The sequence below is a fragment of the Canis lupus genome, chromosome 17 (assembly GCF_011100685.1).
Source record: "Canis lupus familiaris isolate Mischka breed German Shepherd chromosome 17, alternate assembly UU_Cfam_GSD_1.0, whole genome shotgun sequence".
Lineage (NCBI taxonomy): Eukaryota > Metazoa > Chordata > Mammalia > Carnivora > Canidae > Canis > Canis lupus.
The window spans coordinates 20,418,376-20,430,896 of NC_049238.1; the positions used below are offsets into that span (position 1 = coordinate 20,418,376).

The 12,521-nt window shown below is 41.8% G+C and overlaps 2 protein-coding genes across 5 annotated transcripts in view; one reads left to right on the forward strand and one right to left on the reverse strand.

Annotated features, from left to right (window-relative positions):
- Window positions 1-4,356, reverse strand: part of HADHA (hydroxyacyl-CoA dehydrogenase trifunctional multienzyme complex subunit alpha) — a 48,424-nt gene extending 44,068 nt beyond the window's left edge. Inside the window, exon 1 of the mRNA XM_038560980.1 lies at window positions 4,132-4,356. Coding sequence (XP_038416908.1) covers window positions 4,132-4,198 — 67 coding nt within the window. The 5' untranslated portion in view covers window positions 4,199-4,356. The remainder of the gene's footprint in view (window positions 1-4,131) is intronic.
- A 102-nt stretch (window positions 4,357-4,458) lies between these two features.
- HADHB (hydroxyacyl-CoA dehydrogenase trifunctional multienzyme complex subunit beta) overlaps window positions 4,459-12,521 on the forward strand; it is a 43,096-nt gene continuing 35,033 nt past the window's right edge. The window contains exons 1-3 of one of the 4 annotated variants that reach the window (XM_038560982.1): window positions 4,459-4,596; window positions 12,073-12,147; window positions 12,258-12,302. In XM_038560982.1, the coding sequence (XP_038416910.1) occupies window positions 12,081-12,147; window positions 12,258-12,302 (112 nt within the window). In that variant the 5' untranslated portion in view covers window positions 4,459-4,596; window positions 12,073-12,080. Of the gene's footprint in view, window positions 4,597-4,886; window positions 4,955-12,072; window positions 12,148-12,257; window positions 12,303-12,521 lie in introns of those variants that run through there. The other 3 variants (XM_038560983.1, XM_038560984.1, XM_038560981.1) reach the window with 3 other exon arrangements.

The following is a 12,521-nucleotide window of genomic DNA, read 5'->3' on the forward strand; positions in this document are numbered from 1 at the left end:
GGGGGCTGGACCTCAAGAGTCTATATTATTTAGAAAGGAAACTGAAGCAGAAAGCAAACAAGTGGGTGTGTGGGAGTCACTGATCGAGAACCCGGTGATGATTCAGTGGATTCGGAGAGGGACCATCGGCAGTAGCTAAGGCTCTTGCTTCCTCCTTCTTTCCCTCTGTCCTGCAGTTTAATTAAATTAATTTATTTAGAGCACACATGCGTGAATCCCTGGTGTGGGGTGCAGAGGGAGAGAGAATCTCAACTAGACTCGTCACTGAACTTGGAAGCCACTGGATCTCATGACCCTGAGATCATGACCTGAGCAGAAATAAAGAATGGGATGCTTAGCTGATGAAGCCACCCAGGCACCCCTATTTTTTTTAAAGTTTTATTTACTTAAGTAATTTCTACACCCAATGTGGGTCTCAAAATTATGACCTTGAGATCAAGAGTCGCATGCTCTTTGACTGAGCCAGGCAGGTGCCCCTATCCTGCAGTTCTTTGAGGGGAAGAGAAGGCACAGAAAACAGCTGCTTTACACTGGTTTGAAAGGCAAGTAACATATTAAAAGAAAACTAGTGTAGATGACACAAGCACCAAAGTGAGGTGATTTCTGGTTCTGTCTACATTTTTTAAGCAATCCAAATCAGCCCTCTGAGTGCAAAGACAAAGGACCTGAGAGTCAAAAGATAGGTTCAATGATCAAATTTATCATTTACCAGTTATATGACCATGAACAAGTCTTTTAATGCATTTTATCATCCTTATAAAGATAGAAATAAAAGTGTTATAATAATTATAAAAGTATCTGTAAGTTACAGAGCTACACACAAGTAAATTAAGACAGGAGAAGTCAGCCATTTCCTTAGTCCTCATGCCTCTACAATTCCTTTCTCTGCTTTTTCATCATTTGAAATCTGAATCATCTGTATTTATCACTCTTTATCTTTGTATCATGGCTCCAACCTTTTCTACAAGGCCTTCTCATAGTATTCCATCTACAATGATCTTTCCCTTCTCTGCCAATTTTGGTTTTTATTATTTACTATTTTGTTTTCTAGTCACTGCATTTACAGCAGGTGTTTCCCTCAAGTAAAGCATAAGCTCTTCCAACATCATCTCACAGTCCTTCATTCAACAACAATAACAAATTATTGTGGCCTACCATGTCCATGCACTGTTCTGGGCACTTGAAGTGAACAAAAATACAAATGCCAGTCTTTGTGTGGCTTACATTCTACAGCCGTAAGGGATGATATATATATATAGCATAGGAAGAATATCATGAAGAATCAGTTCCTACTCTGTAGAGATACATGAAGAGGTGAAAATAGGCTTGATATAAAAAGGAGTTTGCCTGTAAAGTGGAAATTCCAGTGGGAGGGGAACCAGGAAATAAGCAGTTCTAACGACAACAGGGTAAAGTGGATGCTGCGCGCGCGCACACACACACACACACACACACACCCATCCATATTCACATACACAAAACTTCCTCTAAATCGAAGAAGAGAAAATAAATGTACAAATGTATCTCGAAATGAATTCAAACCAGTCAACTCAATCAAGTTGGTAGCTACAAGGTAGCTCTGCTTTTGGAATCTAGCCTTACCCATTACATAATCCCAACAATTCACTTCAGGAGCTGCTAGATGAACTTTAGCCTATATCAACTGTGCCAGCAAAAGAGAGAAACCTTTGTCCTATTTCTTAATCATCTTGATAATTTAACTCAAGAAGATATTTACAAGACCTAAAACACAAATTTCAAATAAGAAAATGTTATCTTGGTTATAACAATCAACAACTTTTCTCAATACTCAACCCTCCGGGAAGAGACAGGATTAAGGAAGCAAGTCAACTTTAAATATGTATCATTTACCAAGGTATTTGCCTCTAATTCATTTCCTGTGAAATTGTTTTGCCACTTACATAATTAGAAATTTAGATTTAGGAGAAATTTAGATTTAGGACAAGATATCTTGGTCAAGTTGTGCCTTTCACTTGACAGTTTCAGAATTCACAGTCAGCATTTGTGGGGGAGGATGGGTTTGAACTTTGAAGGGAACAAATCAGTTTCAAGAGAATTTACCCATCTACCCGCTGTCATAATCTCTTTAAACAGTGGACCTTGGCACAGACTTTCTGGGTGAAAGAGCAAATGTTGTATCTAAATGGCAATCCAAGTGTGCAGGTAATTTTGAATTCACTTTCAAGACATGTTTTCAAAATTCATAAATTGTTATTCAAAGGGACAATAACTATTAACCACATTTTCTTACTGGTGAAAACAATGCAATATATATACATTTATATGTGTAGATATATTTCTATACAAAAGATATAGAAAAGCTAAGCTTGTTATTACACATGCAAAATGTAATAATTATTTTTTAAAATTCTCAGATACATAGAATTAAGGATTCTTCAGGGCAGGAAAGGGTTAATAGCAGCATGTACTGGGCATTTACTCCATGAAACACTCACTGCTTTAAATTTAGGATAACTCCTTTGAAGTTCACAAATGTATTATTCCCCATTTCGCAAATGAGAAAACAGAAATTAATTGTCCCAGGCCACTAGGGAGTAAAACAAAGAGCTAGATTCAAGCCCCCAAAGTCAGACCCCACATTTTATGTTTTGAATTGCTCTTTCATGCTATTTCCATGTGTAAGACAATCCGAAGATTCATTCATTTTACAGATGAGGAAAATAAAGCTCGGTTAGGCTACGGTATTTGTCCAAAGTTACACAGCTAGTGACCAGAAACCATATGAGCTGACTACCGGCTCTGTGTTACACCAGCTGCTAATCCGTGAGAACTACCTTAAAACCAACGCAGAGGCAGGTTCAAATATACACATTTGATTTTCATAAAGCCTTAAATCATACATGTGGAAAATAGAAAGCGAAACTGTAAGGTAACATGACCAAATGCTAACAGTTAACTCTGTGAGTGGCAAGAAAATTGGTGATTCTTTTTTCTTCACCCATCCCCAAGTCTTTCCATTTACCTTGTTTGTAATATCATGATTGGTATACACACACACACAGCATTCCTGTGGAAACTGAAAACATTGCTGGAGATACAGAAGCAGAAAAAGACTGAATCATCCAAAATTAATCCCTTAGCGCAGGCTCCAGCTGCCTATCTACAAAAAAGCACACCACTCTAGTGGTTCAGGAAAAAGGCGCAGGACAAATTAAAATTCTAATTAGAAGCCGGTATTAAGTGCAACGTGCAATAAAAAGTTACATTTCACCTTATGTATCTGAGAGGGGAGGAAAATGCTGGATTTTCCATGAGCACCCCCTTTAACCCTTTCACTGCCAGTATGAAGAGAGAAAGATAATCTAGGTAAAGCAGAACGGAGTTGTTTTCAGAAACAGAATTAGTTTAACTTATCTAACATCATTTTATCCCTTAAGGTAAAAGGTATCCCTTATCTTTTTTTCCATCACCCTGCCCCCCCCCCCGTTTGTCCACAGACAGGCCAGCGATTATGTATTTTTTTTTTTTTAATGTTTCTCCTAGCACGTTGCAGAACCTCCTCCCTTGAAATGTACCATACTATACATTCACACTGGGATCACGGGAACTGCAGCAGTCGGAGCTTCCCTACTGAAATGTGGTATTAGGTACAAAAATGGTCCTGAGGGAAACGAGCGGAGTGTAGCGGTAATTCTCAAGGCTGGTTAATTCCACCTAGGAAGATTTCAAGACAGCTCTGGCGAAGGGTACGGTGCTGCGGAGCCACAAAGATGTGACAGACGGGACTGTCCCAATCCTCCTGATCTAGGGTTCAGGTCCGAAGCCACCATAAAAGATTAAGAGGGGCGTGAGGCCCGGAGTGCGACGGGGAGACTTGCGGAAGGTCCCAGAGCGGATGGACGGCCCTGAGGCCCGTCAGGGGATACGGAGCCTGAGGTCGCTGCAGGATTTGGGACAGCGAGAGGCAGTGTCCGCGCGAGGACACAGGAGGTTGGGTCCAAGGGGGGCATCCTCTCTCCCCCACTCAGGGCTGGGTGGCCGGGCGGGGCGGGGACGCGACGGCGACAGGGAGACGCGGCTCCGGGGCCACCTCAGGCTCCGCAAGAGTTTTGCCCGGGGCTACCGGGCGCTCCCAGCCAGGCCTCTCACCTGGGCAGCGGAACATCCGGGAGGCAGTGGCGCGGCTGAGGCTGCCTATAGCTCGGGAGGCCACCATCTTGAGCTGAGGAGGACGAAAGTGTAAAGCGCTCCGGTGGGGGCTGCCGAGCGGAGAACTTCTCCTCCTTAGCCTGGCCCTAGGCAGGCGCCCGACGTACTGCCTGACTAAAACCCCCGGTGCGGAGCTGCCGCTGGCTCCTTGCCCTGCCGTTCGCTTCCGGATAACGGGGCCGAGAAGGCGCTTTCTCCTTTGGAAGGAAGGAGGACGAGAGAGGAGGGGCCGACGTGTCCGGTTTTCCAGACAGGCGGCCGGTGGGCAGCCTGCGGAGTTCGAGGGGGGGGGCGGCGGGGGCGGGGGGTCCTTATGGGTAGGACCCGCCCCTCCGTCACGTCTAGTCCTGGCGCTGGAGTCCGAACCTTCCGTGCCCGCGCCGAGCTCGAGAGGACGGAGCTGAGGTGAGACGGAGCGTGCGCTGGGCTTTCTGCCTGGCCTTGACCCGAAGGGACAGCCGCGGTTCCTTTCCCAGCTACTCCCCCAGTGCCCGCGGCCGCCTCCCTCCCCCCCCCCCCCCCCACGGGGAGTGGGGTCTCAGGGGGCCGGAAGGAGGCCCCTACGGACAGGGTCTCCAGGACCAAGGCAACCAGGGCAGTAAGTCGGGCTGGCGTTCTGTCTGTCGCTCTGAGCGGCGGCGTCACCCGTGTCTTTTAATTTATCACCTCGAGTTAACGAGCTGTTTGCAGGTGTGTGTCGGCAGAAGGCGTAGGGCTGGACTGCAGCGAGCGTCGTTGTTTGCCCCGTTTCGGCCGTGGCTAGGTGAGCGGGTGTAGAGATTGAGCACGGCGAGTTGGGACAACCCCATCCCTGCTGCCGACCGGAGTGGGGACTCGGTCACGTGACCTCTGGAGTCTGGAGTGAGGGAGGAGTTGAGCCATTCCTCCGTCGGCGTCGGGAGACCCAGAGCCCCTGAGGGGACCTGGTGGTCATCTGGTCATTCATCCCCTTCGCTCTATAGGTGGATCCCATGAATCAGCGCGAAGTGGGCTTATCCATGGCCACAGGTGGTGGAAATAGGAAAAGAGGCTTCGTCTATTAACTTCTAGTCACGAACTCTTCCTGGAGTAATAGCTGTTTTTTGCGTTGGAAAGATGGGTTCGAGTCCTTGGAATAATGCGATTGATTCCAAATGAAGTAACGTTCACATGCAAACGTGTTAGAAACTCGTTTCTGCTGCTAAAGGCCATCCTCTTTTTGGCTCTTGACTTTTTTGTTCCTTGTACTCTCGAAATCATCAAGCTCCATCAGGGCAGAAATGTAAAGGTTATGCTTCTTACTGTGGCTTCCATAGAGGGGAACTAGGTACACCCACTAATATGAACAGCAAACATGTATGATCCTCACTATGTTGGCACTGTTCTAAGTGCTTTGTGTACGTTATTCCTCGCACCAACCCTGAGTTAGGTACTGGAATTCTCTATAATTCCAGATGAATTATCTGTATCTTAACTCTCAAGACAGAAAGATTAAGTACCTTGCTTAAGGTTATATAACACGAGGGTAGAGCCAGGATTTGGGTTTAGTCTGGTTCAGTCAGTGCCCTTCCATTACATTGTGTCTTTTTTTTTTTTAAAGATTTATTTGTTTATTTATTTATGATAGAGAGAGAGAGGCAGAGACACAGGAGGAGGGAGAAGCAGGCTCCATGCAGGGACACAGGAGGAGGGAGAAGCAGGCTCCATGCAGGGAGCCGGACGCGGGACTCGATCCCAGGACTCCAGGATCGCACCCTGGGCTGAAGGCAGGCGCCAAACCGCTGAGCCACCTAGGAATCTCCCTTACATTGTGTCTTAATGATAGTGTAACAGTGAGCTGTTAAACTCCTCCATTTTGTTTTAAGATTTTATTTATTAATTCATGAGAGAGACACAGAGAGAGACACACAGGCAGAGGGAGAAGCAGGCTCCATCCAGGCAGGGAGCCTAAGGTGGGACTCAGTCCCGAGTCTCCTGGATCACGCCCTGGGCTGAAGGCAGGCACTAAACCGCTGAGCCACCTGGGCTGCCCATCCATTTTGTTTTCATTACTTGGCTAGCGCCTTCTTCCTTTTCCTTTCGTTCAGATGCTAGCAACTTCATGCAACCTTCCATAGCTCCACACACCCTGCTCCAGCGTGCTCTGCTCGAGTGTCCATGCTTCCCAAATCCTTGAGTAAAAATATCTATTTCCTAAAGCTTAGAGCAAATGACCATAAAGGTCAGTCCTCCCATAGAGTAGTTTGCTTGGTCTCTCTTTTGAAGAGACCAATAATTATTTTTAATTAATTATTGAATTAATACAATTTTTCAGAAACTACAGAGAAAATAAATATATCTGTAAGTCTACCACCCAGAGATGAATACTATTAGCATTTTGCTTTAAAAAAAACAAAAAACAAAAAACACACTTTGTGTATTTTTTGGACATTTTTAATGCATTTGCATATTTTATATATTTATATAAGAATATGTGTAGATTTAAGTACAACTAGAATTATACTGTACATAAAAATGGAAATGCTCATTGTGGGGATCCCTGGGTGGCTCAGCGGTTTAGCGCCTGCCTTTGGCCCAGGGTGCGATCCTGGAGTCCTGGTTTCGAGTCCCGCGTCCGGCTCCCTGCATGGAGCCTGCTTCTCCCTCTGCCTGTGTCTCCTGCCTCTCTCTCTCTATCATGAATAAATAAATTTTAAAAATCTAGTTCATTAAAAAAGAAAAAAGAAAATGCTCATTGTAACAAAATTTGAGAAGATAGAATATAAAATGAAAGCTCCTCTTTATTCTTCCATAGACTTGTGTCTTACTATACATATTGTTCTGCAGTTTACATTTTCCTTAAATACATATTGTGGATGTTTTTCTGTGTTAGTATATACACGTATATTATATTTTATTTTTCATTTTAAACTACTGTAGTGCTTCATGATATGTTTGTAGTATAATTTATTTAGCCATTTCCTCATGTGCATTTAGATTAGTTCCAGAGTTTCACTAATGTAAGCAGTGCTACGTCAACATCTTAAGTATTTCTATAGGCCAGAGATCTGTGTATGCTACATACACATCTTGGGTACTTCTATTGGTTAAAGACCAATTAGAGGAATTATTGGGATCAGAAGCTCACAATTTAAATTTTGTTAGATAACTAAAAATTGCCTTCCACCTTGTACTTTTATCAACTGTATATGGAAGTGCCTAAATCCATTTTTCCTACAATTATGTATTAACCATATTTTTAATTTTTGCCTATTTTACAACCCCACAATGATACCTTGTTTTAATTTTTTAAAATGTTTCTGTTGTTAGTGAGGTTGAACATTTAAAATTTTGTTTGACATTTTTATTTCTGTGAATTGCTCATTTGCTTTTTTTCTAATTATGTATCAGTAAGGAGACTTTAGTCTCAGATAACAAAATTCAACTGAAATTGGCTTATTAAAGGGGATGTATTGTCTAACAACTGTAAAGCACAAAGGTAGGGTGGGTTTCAGATATGATTCAATTACAGCTCTAGTTTCCTTTTCTGAAATTCTTGGCTCTGTCCTCTTTTGAGATCAGCTCTATGCTTAGACTAGCATTTTTCCTGTTTGCAAACTTCGGTAGCTGCTCCAAGCCTCAGAAGGAAAGATTTGTGTTACAGAATTCCGAGCAGAAAACTGGAATGTCAGAGTGACTAGATTATTATCCCTAAAACAAGTTGGTACCATGCACAATTGTTCTGGGTCTTGATTACCTGAATGATCTTGGCAAAGAGAATGAAATTATTCTGAATGGTTTGAACCCAAGAGTTGGGCTGGATTCAATGCCATGTAAACTATGGCAACTTCATAATGAAATGAAATGGATATTTGGGTGAAAACCAGATTCCATTATAGATCGTTTCTCTTTTATTTGTAACAGTTCTTTATGGGTTATGGATAGTAACCCTTTGTTTTATGTTTTACAAATATTTTCTCTGAATCTGTTGTTTGCCTTGTAACTTTATTTTAATATCTTTTGCTGTGTAGATATTTTGTGTGTTTATCTAATTAGATCCACTAGTTACTCTTTTCCTTTATGACCTCTGGGTTTTGTGCCATATGTTGGAAACCTTTCCCCATATAAGAATATGAAAATATTCTGATACTTTTTTCTAGTGCTTTTATAGTTAAAATATATATGTATAATTACATTAATCATATCTGAAATTGATTTGTACATGTGTGAGTTATGGACCTAAAGTTTTTTCCAGATTAGCCATTTCACCAACAAATTCATAGAATAATTCATCTTTTCCCCACTTATTTGAAATGTTATGTTTTTTTGGAGAATCTTTTTTTTTTTTTTTTTAAGATGTATTTATTTTAGAGAGATAAGGAAAGCAGGAGGAGCAGAGGGAGAGTCCCAAGCAGACTCCATGCTGAGGATGGAGCCTATTTGGCTCCATCTCAGAACCCTTGAGATCACGACTGAAGCTGAAACCAGGAGTCAGATGCTTGATAGACTGTACCACCTAGGCACCCCAGGAGAGAGAATCTTAAGTAGGCTCCACACCCAGGGTGTAGCCTGACACAGAGCTTGATCTCACCACCATGAGACCTGAGCTGACATTGAGATTGGAGGCTCAAGGTTTGAGTCACTTAGGCACCCCTGAAGTTTATCCTTGTTACATACTTAATTCTCTTGCACTTAAGTATGCTTCAGAACTTGATACATCCTGTTCTGTTGGCTAATTTCATTTATTCCTATGCCAGAATTGCACTGCCTAATTCCTACTGTTTTTTTTTTTTTTTTTTTTTAAGATTTTATTTATTGGGGATCCCTGGGTGGCCCAGCGGTTTGGCGCCTGCCTTTGGCCCAGGGCCCGATCCTGGAGACCCGGGATCGAATCCCACGTCGGGCTCCCGGTGCATGGAGCCTGCTTCTCCCTCTGCCTGTGTCTCTGCCTCTCTCTCTCTCTCTCTCTCTCTCTCTCTCTGTGACTATCATAAATTAAAAAAAAAAAATTAAAAAAAAAAGATTTTATTTATTCATGAGAGAGAGAGAGAGAGAGGTAGAGACATAGGCAGAGGGAGAAGCAGGCTCCATGCAGGGAGCCTGATGTGGGACTAGATCCTGGGACTCCAGGATCATGCCCTGAGCCAAAGGTAGACGCTTAACCGCTGAGCCACCCAGGCATCCCAATTCCTACTGTTTTTATAGAAAGCTTTGGTATCTATTGAAGCAAGGTCCCTCACACCCACCTCTTTTTCTTTATCGAAATTTTGACTATTTTCATGATGTTTATTTTAAGGTGAACTTTACTTAGGGGATTTTTTTTTTTTTTTAAAGATTTATTTTTTAGAGAGAGTGAGGGGAGGGACAGAGGGAGAGGGAGAGAGAATCTCTAGCAGACTCACTGCTGAACACAGAGCCTAATGTGGGACTCAATCCTAGGACCCCAAGATCATGATCTGAGCTGAAACCAAGAGTTGTAGCCTTAACTAAAGGAGCCACCCAGGGGCCCCTACTTAAGGGAATTTGTATCCAAGACTCATGTGGCCTCCTATGTAGCTTCTGGAAACAGTGTTGCTCATCTCTTGGGTTAGTTTGTGTCTTCCTGGCTAGAGCCTAGAGTCTTTTGAATATCCCTAGGCTAGTAGTGAGCCTAGAGTTGGGACTCCTTCATCTCTTTTCAATCCACATATTTGGAAAAATGTGATTCTTTTTCTTCTTTGAAGTCATAGGACATCCTATGACTCAAGAGAAATTAAATAAGGCTTTTATATCATCTATCATATTTGTGTGACATTACCCCAAAATTTAGCAGATTGGGATCCCTGGATGGTGCAGCGGTTTGGCGCCTGCCTTTGGCCCAGGGCGCGATCCTGGAGACCCGGGATCGAATCCCACGTCGGGCTTCCGGTGCATGGAGCCTGCTTCTCCCTCTGCCTGTGTCTCTGCCTCTCTCTCTCTCTCTCTCTGACTATCATGAATAAATAAATAAAATCTTAAAAAAAAAAAAAAAAAAAACAATAAAAATTTATTATGCAGCTTCTGGGGGTAACTTAGCTGGATTGTTCTGACTTAATATCTCACAAGGGTGCAGTCAGAATATTGGCCAGGGCAGTCGTCATTTGAGAGCTTACCTGTCAATACTTACCTGGCAGGGGAGATACCATGATCACGAGAGCTTACCTGTCTTCAAGTTCACATGACTGTTGGCAGGAGAGGGTAGTTCCTCACCACGTGAATCTCTTCATAAGGTTCAAGATGTGCCAATTGGCTTCTGCCAGAGTGAGTGATTGGAGAGGAAGAACAAGAGCAAAACTACAGTATTCCTTATAGCTTAATCTCAGAAGTGACATACATCACTTCTGACATGAACCAACTGTGGTACAGTGTGTGTGGGGCGACTATACAAGGATATGAATACCAAAAGGTGGAGGTTATTGGCAACCGTTGTGGAGGCTGTGTATCACAGCCTTCATAAGCAAATCTCATCAGCTTACTCTTTTTTTTTTTTTTAAGTTAAAATGTGTTTCAAAATTCAGAAATTATAAAAAACGGGACTGTGACAAGTCTTCCTTACATCCTGTCCTCTAGTTGCTTAGTTTCCTTCCTTCCTTTTTAATGTCTTATTTCTACTTTCAGGGATATTTTATACAGATACAAGGAAATATATGTATTATTTTTTTCTCTTTTTGACATGAATGATAGCTGTACACTATTTTACATCTTGCTTTTTTCACTTAATACAGGTTAACATTGATTCCATATTGGTACATAACCATTTCCTTATCTTTCATAGCTGCATAATATTTCATGGAGTGGTTGTAGTGTGCTTTACTTAACCAGTTCGCTATTTTTGGTTCTTTTGATATTTTGCTGTTACAAACAGTGGTGACGTGAGTTATGTCCCAGGTGTATTAGTAACATCCTAGAAGTGGAAATGTATAAAAAAGTTTGATGTAGTTGTAGTTTTGACAGTTAATTGCCCAATTGCCCTCTCTAGGGATTGCCCCAGCTTGGCCTCTCAGCAGTGTTATAGAGGGTGCCTGTTTGTACATACTTGTAATATACAGAGTATATCAAACTTTCCATTTGCCCAGGTCAAATATTGTATCTCTGTGTGGTTTCAATTTGCATTTCTTTTGAGAATGAAATTGCACTTCTTTTCACATACCTAAAAGCCATCCATTATTTCTGTTTCTATGAACAGTATGTTTATGTTCTTTGCCCATTTTTTTTCTTGCTGATTTGTAGGAATTAATTTTTTAAGAATTTAGAGGAACAATTAGTATATTTTAAATATTTTTAATATGTAGGGTTTTGATATATATTTTTTTATTATTTTGAAACGAAAGCAAGCCTATTAAGTAGCAAGTGCAAAAAAAAAAGAGCAAGTGCAATACATAAACTTTTTTTCTAATAGCATTTGGAAGTAAGCTGCTAACATGACGCTGTACCACCTCTGAACACTTGAATGTACCTTCCCTCACTTGTGAACACTGCACAAGGCATTCTTCCTAATCACAATACAGCCTTCAAAGTCTGCAAATTAACATTGGTGGCCTCGTGGTCATGTCCAGCAACCTCTCTACTCCTTTGGCTGTAGAGAAGAACATAAATTTGGAGCTGGACTGCTTGGCTTCCCATCCCAGCTCTGCCTCTTACTAGCTGTGGATCTTTGGGCAAATCTGTATGCCTCAGTTTTCTCATCTCTTACAAAGAGTGTAATAATAATGTTTAAAATAGTGGTTGCACGTTATGAAAGCCATGTCAGTGTAGCTATAAGAATATCATTAGAGGAAGGATAGTTGGTAATACCTTAAATTTTATAGTACTTTATAGACATCATGGATAAGATTATCAGAAATCATGGACTATAAGCGACAAATTGTTCAAATAACCCAGGATATGTTTTTGTTCTCTTTTCAGATTTCAGAATGACTTCCATCTTGACTTACACATTTAAAAATCTTCCTAATGCATCAACATGGGCCCTCCGATTTTGTAAGTTTAATTTCTTCTTTCTTTTTGAAGATGAGACTTGCATTTATAAGCTTCTTACACAGGGCATTGAGTTGTACTGCCTTTTGTAAACAATTCGTTTTATCTTCTAGCTGTAAGACCTCTGAGCTGTTCCTCCCAGCTACGAGCTGCCCCAGGTACAATAATTTATAAAACAAACGTTTCTGGCTTAAATGTTAGATTCTGGAACTGTGAATTCTGAATAAAAACCAAGACTAATTTGCAGATTCTCCCTTTGTTATGAGCAACAGGAACATCACAATTGCCTTCAAACTAAAACAATATAGGGCTTACTAGTAATGATGTTGCATGGTGCAGGGTTGACAGGAGGCTGCTGCTGGATTCATGGCAGTTCC